At 36.8% G+C, this 18922-nt stretch overlaps 1 protein-coding gene across 2 annotated transcripts; it reads right to left on the bottom strand.

Annotated features, from left to right (window-relative positions):
- Nucleotides 1-385: 385 nt before the first annotated feature.
- Nucleotides 386-17872, bottom strand: ap3s1 (adaptor related protein complex 3 subunit sigma 1). Of its 2 annotated transcripts, XM_087812309.1 has the most exons (7): nt 17651-17872; nt 11920-12011; nt 10026-10137; nt 9886-9957; nt 8583-8690; nt 5889-5930; nt 1183-1311 (listed from the first exon to the last, which is right to left on the bottom strand). In XM_087812309.1, the coding sequence occupies exons 1-6, from the start codon at nt 17717-17719 to the stop codon at nt 5895-5897; spliced, it is 489 nt and encodes a 162-aa protein (XP_087668435.1). In that variant the 5' UTR covers nt 17720-17872; the 3' UTR covers nt 1183-1311; nt 5889-5894. The 2 variants fall into 2 exon arrangements, with proteins under 2 accessions (XP_087668427.1, XP_087668435.1); XM_087812301.1 differs by lacking the exon at nt 5889-5930 and having other exon boundaries at nt 386-1311.
- Between the last annotated feature and the right edge of the window lie 1050 nt (nt 17873-18922).

The raw sequence follows: 18922 nt of genomic DNA, 5'->3' as shown, positions 1-18922 counted from the left end.
TCAATAATCCCTTGACTATCAACAGATCTATTGTTGTATAATCATGATGCGTTTCTTTATTTTTTAATTATAAAGATGTTGCTTCAATCAAAAGAAAAAAATGTTTTCAATTTTAAAAAAAAGTTAAAAACTATTTTATTCATCCCTTGTGTTGTCTCAGGGTCAAGGTCAACGACCTCCTTGGCTTCAATAAATACATATAGCGTTGGAGGTCGTTGAACTTTAACCCTGAGACAACACAAGGGTTAGGTGACGTTTTTTATTGTATATTTTAAAATATTTATTATTATTTACCTTTTATCAAACAATAAACACATCAATACAATTGGACAAGAAAATACATTAAATAACATGTTAAACAATAAAAACCAAACACACACAAAAATATCACTTCAGTCAAAAATATTTTATTATATTTCGTTCTTTTTCTCGAATAATGAAGAAAAAACAAATGGATCGATTCAAACGAGAAAAAAGAATCATAAACAAACACATTGAATAATGAGGCACAAATACAACAAATAACTTGAATCAAAACATACTTTATTATTATTATAAATGTGTTTATTTTTATGGAATCAACGTTTTTTTTAGGAATAATGAAGGAAAAAATAAATAAATGACAAAATTTCGACAAGAAAAAGAATTAAAACACAAAAAAGATGAGTTTGATGAATAAAATACTTTGGAAATGATTCAAAGCTATGATCTTTATTGAAGAAACTCCTCGACTCGAATAAGAACCAACGAGAAACTCCACCGTAAGACTCTTGTCAACACTTTATTATGTTGTCAAAGGTGAAGAAAAACTAAATCATGCTCAAACGATGATCGGTTCATAAGACGCAAGAGTTTCTTTAAAAAAAAAAAACACAAAGTGGATGATGTAGATATTTACATACCTGCAATAGAATAATAACTCATGATTGATTTGGTTTCACAAACAAGCTGTAGAGTAACTTTAAGAAGAAAAAACGTCGATCTTCATGTTTCGGCGACTCCAGCCGAAGGTCACGACCTCAGCCGAGGCCCCGAAGGAATGTACCGTCAAACAAACACAACATTCTTCCCCAAAACACAAAACACCAGGAGTTCTTGGTCACGCGGTCCCTCTCTGGAGATACGCCGAAGGTCCCCGGTGCTGGATCACAGTCAACGTGGGCCGACGTCCGGCCCGGATCTCTATTTGAACGAAGGTAGGTTTGGCACTTTGATGCTGATGTCGCCGATGTTGATGTTCCTCGGCATCTCCGGCAGGTTCATGTTCTTGACCGCCGACACGGCTCGGGCGGGCGCTCCCGCGATGCCGGCCTGAGGGACAACAGGGCACAGGTTCCAGGGTGAGACCCCCCCGGGGTTCGGTCTCAGCGACGAGCAGACGACACACGACACGGAACACGATGCAGAAGCACTAACAGCTACTGTGACTCACAGACACTCAGATGCCGTCGATGCACATGCGTTTGCTAGTTTTGTCAGACTGTGGAGCGACGACGTCTCATCACGTTTGAACGATCGTCGGTGAAGCCGAAGCGGCTCCTGACGACACAAGCGTGGAGAGGATGAAGCCAGTGGACGTGAAAAATGATGTGGGATCGAAGGGTGAGTTTGGGTTTGAAACTGGCGTCTCTGCAAATGTGTTGTTGGACCTTTTTAACGTGTGGATGACGTGTCGATCTAATGTGCTTCTAGTGGAGAGAACACGTGTTTACCAGTGTCCACGGGATATTGAATTCATTTTTCAAGGTTTTTTAAGCATTTATTTGTCTTTTTAATAATTTAATTTAATAATTTATGTATTAAACATGTTTTCTTAAGAATTTATTTGTCTTTTTAATACTTGAATTTAATAGTTTTTGTATTAAAAATGTTTTTTAAGCATTTATTTGTATTTTGATTACTTTAATTTAATCATTTATGTATTAAATGTTTTTTAAGCATTTATTTGTGTTTTTATTACTTGAATTTAATAATTTCTGTATTAAATGTTTTTTAGCATTTATTTGTATTTTGATTACTTTAATTTAATAATTTATGTATTAAATGTTTTTTAAGCATTTATTTGTCTTTTTATTACTTGAATTTAATAGTTTTTGTATTAAAAATGTTTTTTAAGCATTTATTTGTATTTTGATTACTTTAATTTAATCATTTATGTATTAAATGTTTTTTAAGCATTTATTTGTATTTTGATTACTTTAATTTAATAATTTATGTATTAAATGTTTTTTAAGCATTTATTTGTGTTTTTATTACTTGAATTTAATAATTTCTGTATTCAATTTTTTTAAAGCATTTATTTGTATTTTTATTACTTTAATCATTTCTGCATTAATATGTTTTTTTAAGTATTTCACTTTTTAATGATTACATCATTTCTTAATTGAAATGTTTTAATGAGCATATCATCTTTTTTAATTAACTTTAATTCAATAATTTCTATATTGAAAATGTTTAAAGGATAAAAATGTATAAAAGGTTGATATTTTAATTCCAATAACTCAAAAACATTTTTTAAATACAATAATTTTTTGTTTGTATCTTTCTAAATTCAATATAAAATCATTAATTTACAATTCTAACATTGACTTCTTTTCTTTTAAACATAATTTGATATAACAATTAAATAATTACATTAATTTTAATCCGTAGTCTTTTAAAATTCAATATAAAATATATTAATATTTAATTTGGTGCGTTTTTGATCATTCAATTCTTAAAATGTTTTTTTTTCCATTTTAAACAGATTTAAATATTCAAATCCCTATTTCTGATCATTTTCTCAAGTAAACATGTGATTAGTAAATGTTACAAATGTAAAAATGTTGGTATATAATATGTTAAACGGAATTAAATAAAGGCTAAGAATAAAAATAAAATATACTGTATATTAATTTATTTCTCTAATAATTGTAATTATCATAAAATAGCACACTATGTGTGAAAAGATTAAATAATATTCAATAAAAAATACGGTGGTAATAGAAAGTTTCAACCTTTGAAAACACTTCAAGATTCCGATGCCACTGATGAACGTACGAGTGTCACTCAAACAAGAGGTGATTTTCCAAAGACATTCACAGCCTCCATGATGAAGCCACGCTTCAACTCTCTGCTCAAATATCATTCGCTAACATTTGAGAATGTGTTCAGCGATGAGTCGAGAGAATCTCTCGCAGGCGGACCCAACAATGAGACGTCGAGGTGCAGGAACGCCAGGAATGTTCCGATCCGTCAGCTTCCTCCGTGTCAACACACCAGTCACGAGGGAATCTCTCTCTGAGCCGCGAACAGATGCACGAGAGTCTGGAGACGATTCTAAACCGATGGACCGACTTCACGACCGTTCAAGTCAAGTCTCCGAGGAGAAAATGTCGACTGAACGTGGTCATTTTAAACTAAGAAAAACAAATCGATAAAAAAAAGGCCAATGAAAACTTCAAACGATCAAGTCTACGAAGATTAGGGCTGCACGAAATATCGGAGAATATATCGATATCGCGATATTGGCACGAAAACATGTCTTAATTTATAATTAATTATTGTATAAATCAAGCATTTCTTAAATGTGCACTTCGACCAATCAGTGTCTCGTTCTGTAAAGTTGTCAATTTGTACTTCTATGTCTCGTTGTCGTTTACGTCTCCGTCCGTCTGTGAACTGTAGTGCAGCTTGCTAGGCTCGGTTGCTATGACGACGCATCTTGCCAAAAGTAAAACTAACTTATGATCTAGTCAAACACTAGTGATCCAGTGAAGTATTACTAACTTATGATCTAGTCAAACACTAGTGATCCAGTGAAGTATTACTAACTTATGATCTAGTCAAACACTAGTGATCCAGTGAAGTAATACTAACTTATGATCTAGTCAAACACTAGTGATCCAGTGAAGTAATACTAACTTATGATCTAGTCAAACACTAGTGATCCAGTGAAGTATTACTAACTTATGATCTAGTCAAACACTAGTGATCCAGTGAAGTAATACTAACTTATGATCTAGTCAAACACTAGTGATCCAGTGAAGTAATACTAACTTCTGATCTAGTCAAACACTAGTGATCCAGTCACTCGTCTCTTTCAACCTCCTTTGTTAAAGCAACATATTGTAAGAACTTTTCATCTCGTCTCAGTTGTTTTCTTAGAAGATCGTGAACTTCCAAACAAACCTGTCCGTCTTCACCGTATGCTAACGAGCTAAGTTGTTAGCGTCATTTATAAAGTGTTATGTGTGCGTCTTCACCATATGCTAACGAGCTAAGTTGTTAGCGTCATTTATAAAGTGTTATGTGTGTGTGTACAAGGAGGTGGATTTATTATTGATTTGGTGATATCACGACGCGCCGGCGGCTCCTCTCTGATGTCGCTCAGCTTAGTGGGAAACCGTTACCGGAGACTGAGCGTTATAAGTGATATTTTTCTATGATCATGTCAACACCGAAGCGCGGAAAAAAACGTTTTCTTTATCTAAACCCTCGGACCTTCACTACAGTACTCGCTCCTGCGCGACTACATTTTGAGAAAGAAAAAAATATCGCATTAATATTGATATCGCACTTCATTCAGCCATATTATCACTGAACCATAGATCGAGTATCTTTTGCTTTTATCATCCATATTTTATGACTTATATAAATTAATAAAATGTAATTTATTCGATTTTTTACTTAAAATTAACATGAAAATATTATATTTTATTGTTAATTTTTGTGGTGAAGTTAAATTAAACCGGTCATGACGTTCTTCGCAACTAAAGATAGACGGATCAAGGAAGAATAAGGCGATGACTGAGGACGAGAGGATACCGCAAGCTTGGATTGAAGCCTCAACATGTTTTGAAAAAAAAGTAGAGCACATACATTCTGCGGTCTAGACTGGAAGCGCTCGCAATATATTTACCCAGAGTACTTCCTGTTGGCATCACTGGTTATTATTTAAACTTCGTCAACGTATTGAAGTTAAATGTCGAGGCTTCAGTACAAGATGGACGTTACAGACGAGTACGAAGGTATTCCGATGTTTTTAAGTGTCTTTTTAGACGAAGACAACTGAGCTCCAGTCACTACATTAAAATGAACAAACATTTGTGTCTAGTGCTGTGTCTCAAATCACATACTTCTCTTAGTGCACTGGTTAGTATCATCAGGATAGTGTACGTACTAACTAGTAACTAATCCTCCACAGATAGTATGTCTCGAATCAAACTCTGCTGCTACACACTAACAGGAAATGATGCTACAGCTTCTTCTTCTACTACTATTTAAGGATGATTTCAACCAGCTGTAGGAACACTATCGCCACCTGCTGGCAGCACGTTTGGTTTGGATCAATATGAGAAATATTGACGAAATATTTACGACAGTAGCACCAGCGAAGACGTGTCGTCCTCCTACTGCTGATGAAAATACTCCTGTAAGTATATGCATGTATATATAATATATATATATGACGTAACTTCCGTTTATAACGTCACTAAGATGGAGTCGTTTAGTTTAAAGTGTCCATCGATCTATACTCAGTTTTGTGTGTGTTTTAGTGACAATCTAGTGTGTATGGAGCACTACATTTACATACTAAGAATTGAGACGCACTTATGCACTTAAAATACTAAGTTCAAGTACACAAGTATGTGATTTGAGACACGGCTTAGAGCTCCAAAAAGAACAGACGACTCTGAAGATCATCAACATGAGTCGACATCGAGGGTTGATCGAAAAAAGTTTCCCAGCACTCGAGGATCATTGTTGTGGGTCCGTCTGGAAAGATTCCCGGGTGTGTTAGTCCTGAACTACTTCATGAGAAGGTCCATGTGAGGAGACTAGGACGGGGGGGCGGAGAGGGGGGAGTAAACTCAACTCAAAAGTACTGGTTGTAGATTAAGCAGTACCTGTGTCTACCTGTCCTGCCTGGTAGACTGAAAGATAAACGTCTGTAAAAAGAGAGAGAAAGAGAGAGAGAGAGAAGAATGGAAAGTACTGGACAGAGTCAGGAAAAAGGGGAATGAGGAATGTTAAAGCAGGTTCAAGTAGAAACAGTTTCTCCACAAGGAAACAACAACAACAAAATAAAGGACCCATTGACCACGAGGTCAGACGGATCCTCGGACCTTCAATCCTCGGAGATGTTGCCAATGTTTTTCCTGCGTTGAAAAGTGCAGTCGACGGCAGGTCGGACGCCGTGAGACACGAGAAGCTCGCATGAGTCACGTTGAAAACATAGTGAACCGGTGAAATAAATCGATAGATGTTAAACTAGAAACGTCCTCTTCAACCATCCAGGCCTGACTAAACCATCCTGGACCAGCAACTGCAGAGAGTCAAGAAAGTAGAAGATGTTTCTCTTCGGCCTGAATCCCTTCGTCGTCATGTTTGTGTTCACTGTACCGTATATATTTAACGTTAACAATCAATTTACTGAAGAATTAACGTCCGAATATTCACAGCTGTGTTTCAAATACTAACTTGATTCAATGGAATATATATCTCCAGATTCTCGTCAAGACACACTTTTGCTACGTCCATCGTTTAATCGTCAGAGTCGATGTTCATGAAGTTTCTAAATACTGCACAAGTGTTGTCAACGTTTGTGTCTTTTCAATTCTTCAGCTTCTATTCCAGCACAAAAGAGACGTAGTTGCAACGTTGACTCTGGTCGTCTTCGTGAATCGAACCAACGTCCGACAAGAACGACGTCAAAGTCAACGACGACTTTTTAACACAACTGTGATTGTCGTGGATCAATGTTTGTCCTTTTATTCCTTTGCTCCTTTTTATTCTGTTCTTTATACACTCGTCATCCCTTGAACTTTGTTCTTCTGTTTGCACTTTGTTTTTATCCATCCATCAATCCACCCATCTATTGACCCATTCATCCATTAATACATCAACCAATCCATCCATCCACTTTTTTCTCTACTTGAAGGTCTCTGTGTAATTAATGAAAACATGTGCTATCGTATCAGATTTTTAAGCAAAAGTAATAAAACTACAATTCAAAATATATTTAAATTTAGCGGCCCCTGACAGTCGCTGTGAACAATGTGGCGCCTGACAACAGTCGCTGTAAACAATGTGACCCCTGACAACAGTCGCTGTAAACAATGTGACCCCTGACAACAGTCGCTGTAAACAATGTGGCCCCTGACAACAGTCGTTTTTAACAATTTGACGCCTGACAACAGTCGCTGTCAACAATGTGACGCCTGACAACAGTCGCTGTAAACAATGTGACGCCTGACAACAGTCGCTGTAAACAATGTGACGCCTGACAACAGTCGCTGTAAACAATGTGGCGCCTGACAACAGTCGCTGTAAACAATGTGATGCCTGACAACAGTCGCTGTAAACAATGTGATGCCTGACAACAGTCGCTGTAAACAATGTAGCCCCTGACAACAGTCGCTGTAAAAAATGAGGCGCCTGACAACAGTCGCTGTAAACAATGTGACGCCTGACAACAGTCGCTGTAAACAATGTGGCGCCTGACAACAGTCGCCGTAAACAATGTGACCCCTGATAACAGTCGCCGTAAACAATGTGACGCCAGACAACAGTCGCTGTAAACAATGTGACGCCTGACAACAGTCGCTGTAAACAATGTGGTGCCTGACAACAGTCGCTGTAAATAATGTGACACCTGACAACAGTCTCTGTAAACAATGTGACCCCTGACAACAGTCGCTGTAAACAATGTGACGCCTGAAAACAGTCGCTGTCAACAATGTGGCGCCTGACAACAGTCGCTGTAAACAACGTGGCGCCTGACAACAGTCGCCGTAAACAATGTGGCGCCTGACAACAGTCGCTGTAAACAATGTGGCGCCTGACAACAGTCGCCGTAAACAATGTGGCCCCTGACAACAGTCGCTGTAAACAATCTGAGCCTGGCAACAGTCGCTGTAAACAATGTGATGCCGGACAACAGTCGCTGTAAACAATGTGATGCCGGACAACAGTCGCTGTAAACAATATGACGCCTGACAACAGTCGTTTTTAAACAATGTGACGCCTGACAACAGTCGCTGTAAACAATATGACGCCCGACAACAGTCGCTGTAAACAATGTGGCCCCTGACAACAGTCGCTGTAAACAATGTGACGCCTGACAAAAGTCGCTGTAAACAATGTAACGCCTGACAACAGTCGCAGTAAACAATGTGACGCCTGACAACAGTCGCTATAAACAATATGACGCCTGACAACAGTCGCTGTAAACAATGTGGCCCCTGACAACAGTCGCTGTAAACAATGTGACGCCTGACAACAGTCGCTGTAAAAATTAATTTCCAAACCACACTGAATTTTTCCTGCGAGCAGAAGCCATGAGAAGAAAAGCAGTCGTCAGAGGAAAACATCGGAGGTAGGACCAGTTTGTGAGGAACAAGTCATGACACCATGAAGGTCACACGACAGGAGACGATGCTGTCGGGACAAGATTCCCGAGGAGTCAGGAGGAGCCGTGAGGAGCCTGGAGCAGGAAGTCAAGAGAAGGTAGCGTCCACCAGAGAGACTCATGCAGGTGCAGCATACACACATGCCTGCAGACTTCATACAAGACCTCGAGGACCACCGGTCCAGCTTACCTCGGACTTCTCCATCTTGTTCTGGGCGTCCACCTGCGTGATGATCTCGTTCATGTTGGTCTCCAGAACCATGCCGCCCATCACCATCTCCGCCAGGATGTTGTGGACCTGGTGAGGCCGGGAATGCAGGTTTAATTGAAGAGGGACCTTTTCTTAATTAACTTTGACGGAGACGGTCACGGCCAGAACGTTGCCATGGCGACTGTGACTCAGCAGGATTGTCGAGTCGATGAAACGTCCAGAAATATTCAGATGTTTTGAGACGAGAGGACGCGAGTCTACACAAGTCTCACCTGATATAATGATCACATGATGACCATAATGATAACATGATGACGATAATGATCACATGATGACGATAATGATCACATGATGACCATAATGATAACATGATGACGATAATGATCACATGATAATGATCGCATGATAACGATAATGATCACATGATAATGATCGCATGATAACGATAATGATCACATGATAATGATCACATGATAATGATCACATGATAATGATCACATGATAACGATAATGATCACATGATGACGATAATGATCACATGATGACGATAATGATCACATGATGACCATAATGATCACAGGATGACGATAATGATCACATGATGACGATAATGATCACATGATAACGATAATGATCACATGATAACGATAATGATCACATGATAATGATCACATGATAACGATAATGATCACATGATGACCATAATGATCACATGATGACCATAATGATCACATGATAACGATAATGATCACATGTTAACGATAATGATCACATGATAATGATCACATGATGAAGATAATGATCACATGATGACGATAATTATCACATGACACAAGTATTGAAACATCAATGATACATAAATACATTTTATGTACGATTTCTTTTTACAATTTTGTTTGATTATAGTTGAAAATTGTTTGATTATAGTTGAAAATTGTTTGATTACAGATCAAAGTTAAAGATACATTAAATTAACTGAAGATATTAAAAAGAATAAGTTGTATAATTCCAAATGTTACTAAAACATCTATATGTGTAATTTATCTGTCAGTAGATATTTACATGTTTTACCAGATATTGTTTTAATAATTGAAAACATGGTTAAAGCTCAATTAATATGAAACAAAAACACACTCGTCAGGCTGTGATTCTGTGGCTGCGATACAGGAAGTTGTTACAAAACGTGTGTGACAATAAAGCACAAACGTACGTGTCGTAATCTTCACGAGATAAGAAGCTCAAACTTAAATCTATCATTGTGGGGAAAATAAAGAATCGTTACCTTATCTACGTGGAAAATCAAGTCCAACTCGCAGACGTTCTCAAAACATTTGTCCAGAGTTTCCACGAAAACCTAGGAAACATGAAAACACATCAACGACACGAGAAACTCCAACGACACTTTCACGTGTGGATCTTTACCTGGATCAGGTCTAAGATTCCCAGTTCACTCTCGGAGGAATCCACGCAGAAGACGAAATATAACGTGGCGTAATGTCTGTAGATGAGTTTGTAGTCGGATCCTCCGATCAACCTGCACAGGAGAGACTCTTGTGACCATCGTGAAGACGTATCACAACAAATATGAGACATTTCTGTGGATTCAATATAATCACGATAAATCGAAAAAATAAATTCAATATTGCGATATTGGCAGGTGCGATATACATCAAAAACGTGTGATAATTTATCATTATTTATTGTATAAATCAAGCATTTCTTAAATGTGCACTTCGACCAATCAGTGTCTCGTTCTGTAAAGTTGTCAATTTGTACTTCTATGTCTCGTTGTTGTTTACGTCTCCGTCCGTCTGTGAACTGTGCGGCGCAGCTTGTTAGGCTCGGTTGCTATGGTGACGCGTCTTGGCTCAGTATATCCACAGAAGTAATACTAACTTATGATCTAGTCAAACACTAGTGATCCAGTGAAGTAATACTAACTTATGATCTAGTCAAACACTAGTGATCCAGTGAAGTAATACTAACTTATGATCTAGTCAAACACTAGTGATCCAGTGAAGTAATACTAACTTATGATCTAGTCAAACACTAGTGATCCAGTGAAGTAATACTAACTTATGATCTAGTCAAACACTAGTGATCCAGTGAAGTAATACTAACTTCTGATCTAGTCAAACACTAGTGATCCAGTGAAGTAATATTAACTTATGATCTAGTCAAACACTAGTGATCCAGTGAAGTAATACTAACTTCTGATCTAGTCAAACACTAGTGATCCAGTGAAGTAATACTAACTTATGATCTAGTCAAACACTAGTGATCCAGTGAAGTAATATTAACTTATGATCTAGTCAAACACTAGTGATCCAGTGAAGTAATACTAACTTCTGATCTAGTCAAACACTAGTGATCCAGTGAAGTAATATTAACTTATGATCTAGTCAAACACTAGTGATCCAGTGAAGTAATACTAACTTCTGATCTAGTCAAACACTAGTGATCCAGTGAAGTAATACTAACTTATGATCTAGTCAAACACTAGTGATCCAGTGAAGTAATACTAACTTATGATCTAGTCAAACACTAGTGATCCAGTGAAGTAATACTAACTTATGATCTAGTCAAACACTAGTGATCCAGTGAAGTAATACTAACTTATGATCTAGTCAAACACTAGTGATCCAGTGAAGTAATACTAACTTATGATCTAGTCAAACACTAGTGATCCAGTGAAGTAATACTAACTTATGATCTAGTCAAACACTAGTGATCCAGTGAAGTAATACTAACTTATGATCTAGTCAAACACTAGTGATCCAGTCACTCGTCTCTTTCAACCTCCTTTGTTAAAGCAACATATTGCAAGAACTTTTCATCTCGTCTCAGTTGTTTTCTTATAAGATCGTGAACTTCCAAACAAACCTGTCCGTCTTCACCGTATGCTAACGAGCTAAGTTGTTAGCGTCATTTATAAAGTGTTGTGTGTGTGTACAAGGAGGTTATTTATTATTGATTTGGTGATATCATGACACGCCGGCGGCTCCTCTCTGATGTCGCTCAGTTTCGCGGGAAACTGTTGCAAGTCCCGCGAGACTGAGCGTTATAAGTGATATTTTTATACATTATTGAGTTCAATTAGAGGATCTTTAATAGTTTTTCCACCAGAGAAGTAATACGAGTACGTCCACTGGTGTGTAAACGTATACTCCCGGCAACCGAGGACGCTCGTGTAAACTGAAGCCGTGTCATGAATGATGAATGAACATCAAACAAACACTTCATTAGCACAAGAACTCGTGGGAGCAGAAGTTCTTCACGTCGTGATATTGAAGATACTTCGTCAACAAACACTTACATTCCTCCTTCCAGGAAGTTGCAAACATTTTCGTCTCTTTTCGAGACCAGGTGGAAGGTTTCTCTGATGATCTGCTGCTCCGTGTCTTCATTCTGTGACGGAAACAAACATCATTTATTTAGTGAAACACGTCGATCCGTCGGAAGACGGACATCTGAGAGTGACAGGATTTAAATGTCAACCAGAAGTTTGTGCTGCTCAAACAAAAACTGTCGCCTTCAGGCAGGAAATGAAACCTCAGAAGAACTAATGAAGCGACGATGTTTGAAATGTTAAAAACCTTCAAGCAAATCACTTCTCGAGGAAGATAGATAACAGTGTTACTGTAGTAATGTTTGTAGTATTGTGGAGTACTTGACTCTGGTGTTGTGATAGTGTAGTAACAAGTATATATGTGTAGTATTGTCCAGTACTTGACTCTGGTGTTGTGATAGTGTAGTAACAAGTATATATGTGTAGTATTGTCCAGTACTTGACTCTGGTGTTGTGATACTGTAGTAACAAGGATATATGTGTAGTATTGTGGAGTACTTGACTCTGGTGTTGTGATAGTGTAGTAACAAGTATATATGTGTAGTATTGTCCAGTACTTGACTCTGGTGTTGTGATAGTGTAGTAACAAGTATATATGTGTAGTATTGTGGAGTACTTGACTCTGGTGTTGTGATACTGTAGTAACAAGTATATATGTGTAGTATTGTCCAGTACTTGACTCTGGTGTTGTGATAGTGTAGTAACAAGTACATATGTGTAGTATTGTCCAGTACTTGACTCTGGTGTTGTGATAGTGTAGTAACAAGTATATATGTGTAGTATTGTCCAGTACTTGACTCTGGTGTTGTGATAGTGTAGTAACAAGGATATATGTGTAGTATTGTCCAGTACTTGACTCTAGTGTTGTGATAGTGTAGTAACAAGGAATATATGTGTAGTATTGTCCAGTACTTGACTCTGGTGTTGTGATAGTGTAGTAACAAGGATATATGTGTAGTATTGTCCAGTACTTGACTCTACTAAACTAAACTAAATGTTGTTTGAAAAATAAATTGAGCTAAAATGTGACAGAAATATAATTTCCTTTATTTAAACTAGGCTCAAACCAGATTAAACCAGACACTCAAACTGGTCTGGATTAAAAGAGACTCAAACAAATAGAAACTAAAATAACAACTTGACAGAGAAAGATTTATTAATCGTTATTGTTTTTCTTGTAAAATGGTTGTTGTGTTTATCGTGGCCTGTAACTTCTGCTTCAAAATGGCCGCCGCTAGCATCAGTTAGCTAACGAGTGTTTGAATCTTCTGCTGCGTCACTGAGCCTCAGAACGTTTGCTGCGTTTCCTCTTCTCTGTGACAGATTTAATTTAGGACCATTTTCCAGACCAGCTGAAAACAAGTTGTGGTTGTTTGTATGTCTGTATGTACGTCTGTTTGTGCGTAAGTAAGTAAGTCATTTTTATTTATATAGCGCTTTTCCAGACCAGGGTCACAAAGCGCTTAAACAATCAAAACAATATTCAATAAAGTATATACTTCTGTTTGTACGTCTGTTATTACGTCTGTTTGTACATCTGCGAGCCTCCATTACTAATGTCGGCCGGTGGCTCTAATGAAGTCTCCCTTTCTTTGTACTACACATATGTGTAGTATTGTCCAGTACTTGACTCTGGTGTTGTGATAGTGTAGTAACAAGTACATATGTGTAGTATTGTCCATTACTTGACTCTGCTGTTGTGATAGTGTAGTAACAAGTATATATGTGTAGTATTGTCCAGTACTTGACTCTGGTGTTGTGATAGTGTAGTAACAAGGATATACAGTATGTGTAGTATTGTCCAGTACTTGACTCTGGTGTTGTGATAGTGTAGTAACAAGGATATATGTGTAGTATTGTCCAGTACTTGACTCTGGTGTTGTGATAGTGTAGTAACAAGGATATATGTGTAGTATTGTCAAGTACTTGACTCTGGTGTTGTGATAGTGTAGTAACAAGGAATATATGTGTAGTATTGTCCAGTACTTGACTCTGGTGTTGTGATAGTGTAGTAACAAGGATATATGTGTAGTATTGTCCAGTACTTGACTCTACTAAACTAAACTAAATGTTGTTTAAAAAATAAATTGAGCTAAAATGTGACAGAAATATAATTTCCTTTATTTAAACTAGGCTCAAACCAGATTAAACCAGACACTCAAACTGGCCCAGATTAAAAGAGACTCAAACAAATAGAAACTAAAATAACAACTTGACAGAGAAAGATTTATTAATCGTTATTGTTTTTCTTGTAAATTGGTTGTTGTTTTTATCGTGGCCTGTAACTTCTGCTTCAAAATGGCCGCCGCTAGCATCAGTTAGCTAACGAGTGTTTGAATCTTCTGCTGCGTCACTGAGCCTCAGAACGTTTGCTGCGTTTCCTCTTCTCTGTGACAGATTTAATTTAGGACCATTTTCCAGACCAGCTGAAAACAAGTTGTGGTTGTTTGTATGTCTGTATGTACGTCTGTTTGTGCGTAAGTAAGTAAGTCATTTTTATTTATATAGCGCTTTTCGAGACCAGGGTCACAAAGCGCTTAAACAATCAAAACAATATTCAATAAAGTATATACTTCTGTTTGTACGTCTGTTATTACGTCTGTTTGTACATCTGCGAGCCTCCATTACTAATGTCGGCCGGTGGCTCTAATGAAGTCTCCCTTTCTTTGTACTACACATATGTGTAGTATTGTCCAGTACTTGACTCTGGTGTTGTGATAGTGTAGTAACAAGTACATATGTGTAGTATTGTCCAGTACTTGACTCTGGTGTTGTGATAGTGTAGTAACAAGTATATATGTGTAGTATTGTCCAGTACTTGACTCTGGTGTTGTGATAGTGTAGTAACAAGTATATATGTGTAGTATTGTCCAGTACTTGACTCTGGTGTTGTGATAGTGTAGTAACAAGTATATATGTGTAGTATTGTCCAGTACTTGACTCTGGTGTTGTAGTATTTACAGACCACATGACTCTTGACGAAGTCGTAACTGCTTTCATTTGTTTTCAAACCAAAATATGTCCAAATATCAGCTTTGAAAGCTGCTGGACTCACTGTATCCTCTTGTCCTCAGTAATTGCCTGGATCCCATTCTATCGTCCACATTTATCGATTTAATCAGAAACAGAAACTTTAATGGACAAGAATGTTTCGTATATTTAATGTACAAATCAACACAATAATAGTAAGTAAAGGTTATTTGTAAAGCGCCTTTAATCTAATAACAAGTTAATGATGGATAATAATGTTTAATCTGCTCGTCGTTTAATTCAAAATGAAAACATATTTAAATTATACTCTTATATACATCATACAGAATAAACTGAATTATTTAAAAAACAACCTGTCGTCTGCACCAGAACAAAAGAAATACTTTCTACCAAATGATCACAAACACAAAAAAATGTACTGCAAATAAAAAAATATATATATATATATTTCACTAAAAATAGTATTACTAAACTAATAAACTAACTAATTCGTTTAAAAAAAAAGAAAATTAACCAAAAAAAAATAGAACATACTGACCTTCATATATATATTTACACTAGTTTACAGGTTTGTTTTTTGAGTAAACAAAGCGACTAAATGTTAGTTCAGAGAAAACAACGTCTTTATTTCAAGACAAAAACTCCTTTCAGTCGGTAATAATCAATACAAGAGAAGTTATAAAAATTATTTTGAAACCATGACGCTCCTAAGAGAAGCGTCTTGTGTTGGATCATCTATTGAAAAAATGCACCGTGAAAAAAGGCACCCGTTTCATAAAGTGCTCCACTTTTTCACGGCCGATTCAGGTGTATTTCTATTCTTGGCTGGACTTTGGTTCCTTTTTCCCGACAACAGAGAGAGTTCCAGTGACCTTGACGCTACAACCTGCTGACGGAGAATTTCTACAGACTTAATAAAACCTTCTCGCGAGTCAGGCTTTATCTCAGCGCCTCAGACAAACATTTCTATTCTTACTCCTGGTGATGACTGAGGACGAGAGGATACAGTAACTCCAGTCGCTTTTAAAGCTTATGTTTGGACATATTTTGGTTTGAAAACAAATGAAAGTACTGGACAATACTACACATATATCCTTGTTACTACACTATCACGAGAGTCAAGTACTGGACAATACTACACATATATCCTTGTTACTACACTATCACGAGAGTCAAGTACTGGACAATACTACACATATATCCTTGTTACTACACTATCACAACACCAGAGTCAAGTACTGGACAATACTACACATATATACTTGTTACTACACTATCACAACACCAGAGTCAAGTACTGGACAATACTACACGTATATACTTGTTACTACACTATCACAACACCAGAGTCAAGTACTTAACAATACTACACATATATACTTGTTACTACACTATCACAACGCCAGAGTCAAGTACTGGACAATACTACACGTATATACGTGTTACTACACTATCACAACACCAGAGTCAAGTACTCGACAATACTACACATATATACACTTGTTACTACACTATCACAACACCAGAGCCAAGTACTGGACAATACTACACATAAATACTTGTTACTACACTATCACAACGCCAGAGTCAAGTACTGGACAATACTACACATATATACACTTGTTACTACACTATCACAACACCAGAGTCAAGTACTGGACAATACTACACATATATACTTGTTACTACACTATCACAACGCCAGAGTCAAGTACTGGACAATACTACACATAAATACTTGTTACTACACTATCACAACACCAGAGTCAAGTACTGGACAATACTACACATATATACTTGTTACTACACTATCACAACGCCAGAGTCAAGTACTGGTCAATACTACACATATATACTTGTTACTACACTATCACAACACCAGAGTCAAGTACTGGACAATACTACACATATATCCTTGTTCCTACACTATTACAACAAGTATATATGTAGTATTTACCAGTACTTGACTCTGGTGTTGTAGTAATTACAGACCACACGACTCTTAAAGTCGTAACTGCTTCCATTTGTTTTCAAACCAAAATATGTCCAAACATCAGCTTTAAAAGCTGCTGAACTCACTGTATCCTCTCGTCCCCAGTAATTGCCTGGATCCCATTCTTCCCTCAGCTGCGTAACGACTGCTGCCATCTAATCAAACGCTGTGAATATTTCACCGTCGGAAACTTTTATCGCCAGTTACAAATCTTTTCTTTAATTCTATACACACTTTATTGAAATAACTATTTTTATTAAAAACTGTGAAAACAAATAAAATACAATTTGAATATAAATAACGTTGATACAGAGTCACTATAAAAAAACATGGAGATATATATCGGTGTATGTTTGTATTTCATTCGTATCCATGTCACCTTGTCTGAGACATGGCACGAGGCCAGACATCAATCAATGATGAGCGCCGGGTGACGTCACCGACACACGGGAAGTGACGTCACTGACACACCGGAAGTGTGCACACGAACACACACACACACACACACACACGGGTTCCTTACAAGGGCGTTATTCCAGTCATGTGACCCAAACAACACGAGTGCTCGCTTTTCATCTTTAAATAATTCATCGATCATTTCTCGCGCAAACATTGGTGTCAAACACGTAGTTTTGAAGTAATACTCACGTAGTTTCGAAGTAATACTCACGTAGTTTCGAAGTAATACTCACGTAGATTTAAAGAAATACTCACGTAGTGCTCGTAGAATTTGGACATACGAGGTTTCCCGTGGTTGTTGAAGATTAAGATGGCTTTGATCATGATGAGGCGAGGACTGGAGACTCAGGTCTGAGGCGGGCTCGGCATCTGAGGGGTTCGAGGAGAAGGAGCTGGAGATGCTTCACTGATCCATCGTCCGCACGGAAGGATTCGCGTCAGGAGCAGCAGGAGCAGCAGTCATGGCTGCTGCCCGCCTCCTCCGGACGGCGGCCGCGCTGGGACACGCCCTGGAGATCGACCTTCGCTTTATTCAAATGTTTATTTATTTGTCTTTTTTTTAAAGGTTTCTACTTATAAAAATAATAATTCGGTGGGAACTGTGACAAAGATGGCAAACGTGACAAATTACAAACGTCAAAACAAACAAAAAAACATAATAAAATGCCTCTGTAAATATTATATAAAGCGCCATTTTACAGATTATTAACATAATTAGTAGTTTGTTATTTATTTATTTAATTCAAATTCAAAGTATTCAAAGTATTTAGTTCGATTATATCGTTATTTAAAAACCCTTATTATAAAACTCCTCAGTAACTATTATATAAAGCGCCATTTTACATATTATTCAAATTAATAGTAGTTATTTATTTATTCGTTGATTTAATTTAAATTTAAAACAGGAAATAAATTAGATATTAATAACCTAAACATCATCATTTTTTTAAAGGTGTTTACCTATGAAAGTATTACTTCTGTGGGAACTGTCAAAACAAAAAGCGATCACAAATTTTTATTCAGTTCGATTATATCGTTGTTCAAATACCATTATTATAAAATGCCTTTGTAAATATTATATAAAGCGCCATTTTACAGATTCTTATAGTTCGTTTTTTATTTATTTATTTAATTCAAATTTAAAACAGGAACTGCATTAGATATAAAGAACCTAAAAACAATCTACCGCTTTATTTAAATGTTTATTTATTAGTATTTTTAAATGTGTATATAAATATAAATGAGTGGATTTATATCCATTTCAAAATATTTAAAAATGTATTTTTACTAATTTCTTCCTCGCTATGTCTCTAATTTAAATCACTGTTTTATTACCTGATTTAATTTTAATTTAATAACTTTCTTCAGTATCTCAAATAAAATCATAGATTGCACAAGAAAATATACTATATATTTAAAAATGTACACACTATAAATTATACTTGGGCGAATAGATATTGTTATTGTTTCCAGAAACAATTGTTAGTTATTCATTGTATTCCAACTGGAGAGTAATAGAAGAAGGAA

The sequence above is a fragment of the Callionymus lyra genome, chromosome 1, assembly GCF_982586985.1.
Source record: "Callionymus lyra chromosome 1, fCalLyr1.hap1.1, whole genome shotgun sequence".
NCBI classification, from domain to species: Eukaryota; Metazoa; Chordata; class Actinopteri; order Syngnathiformes; family Callionymidae; genus Callionymus; species Callionymus lyra.
This window is presented reverse-complemented; position numbering and strand designations above follow the sequence as displayed.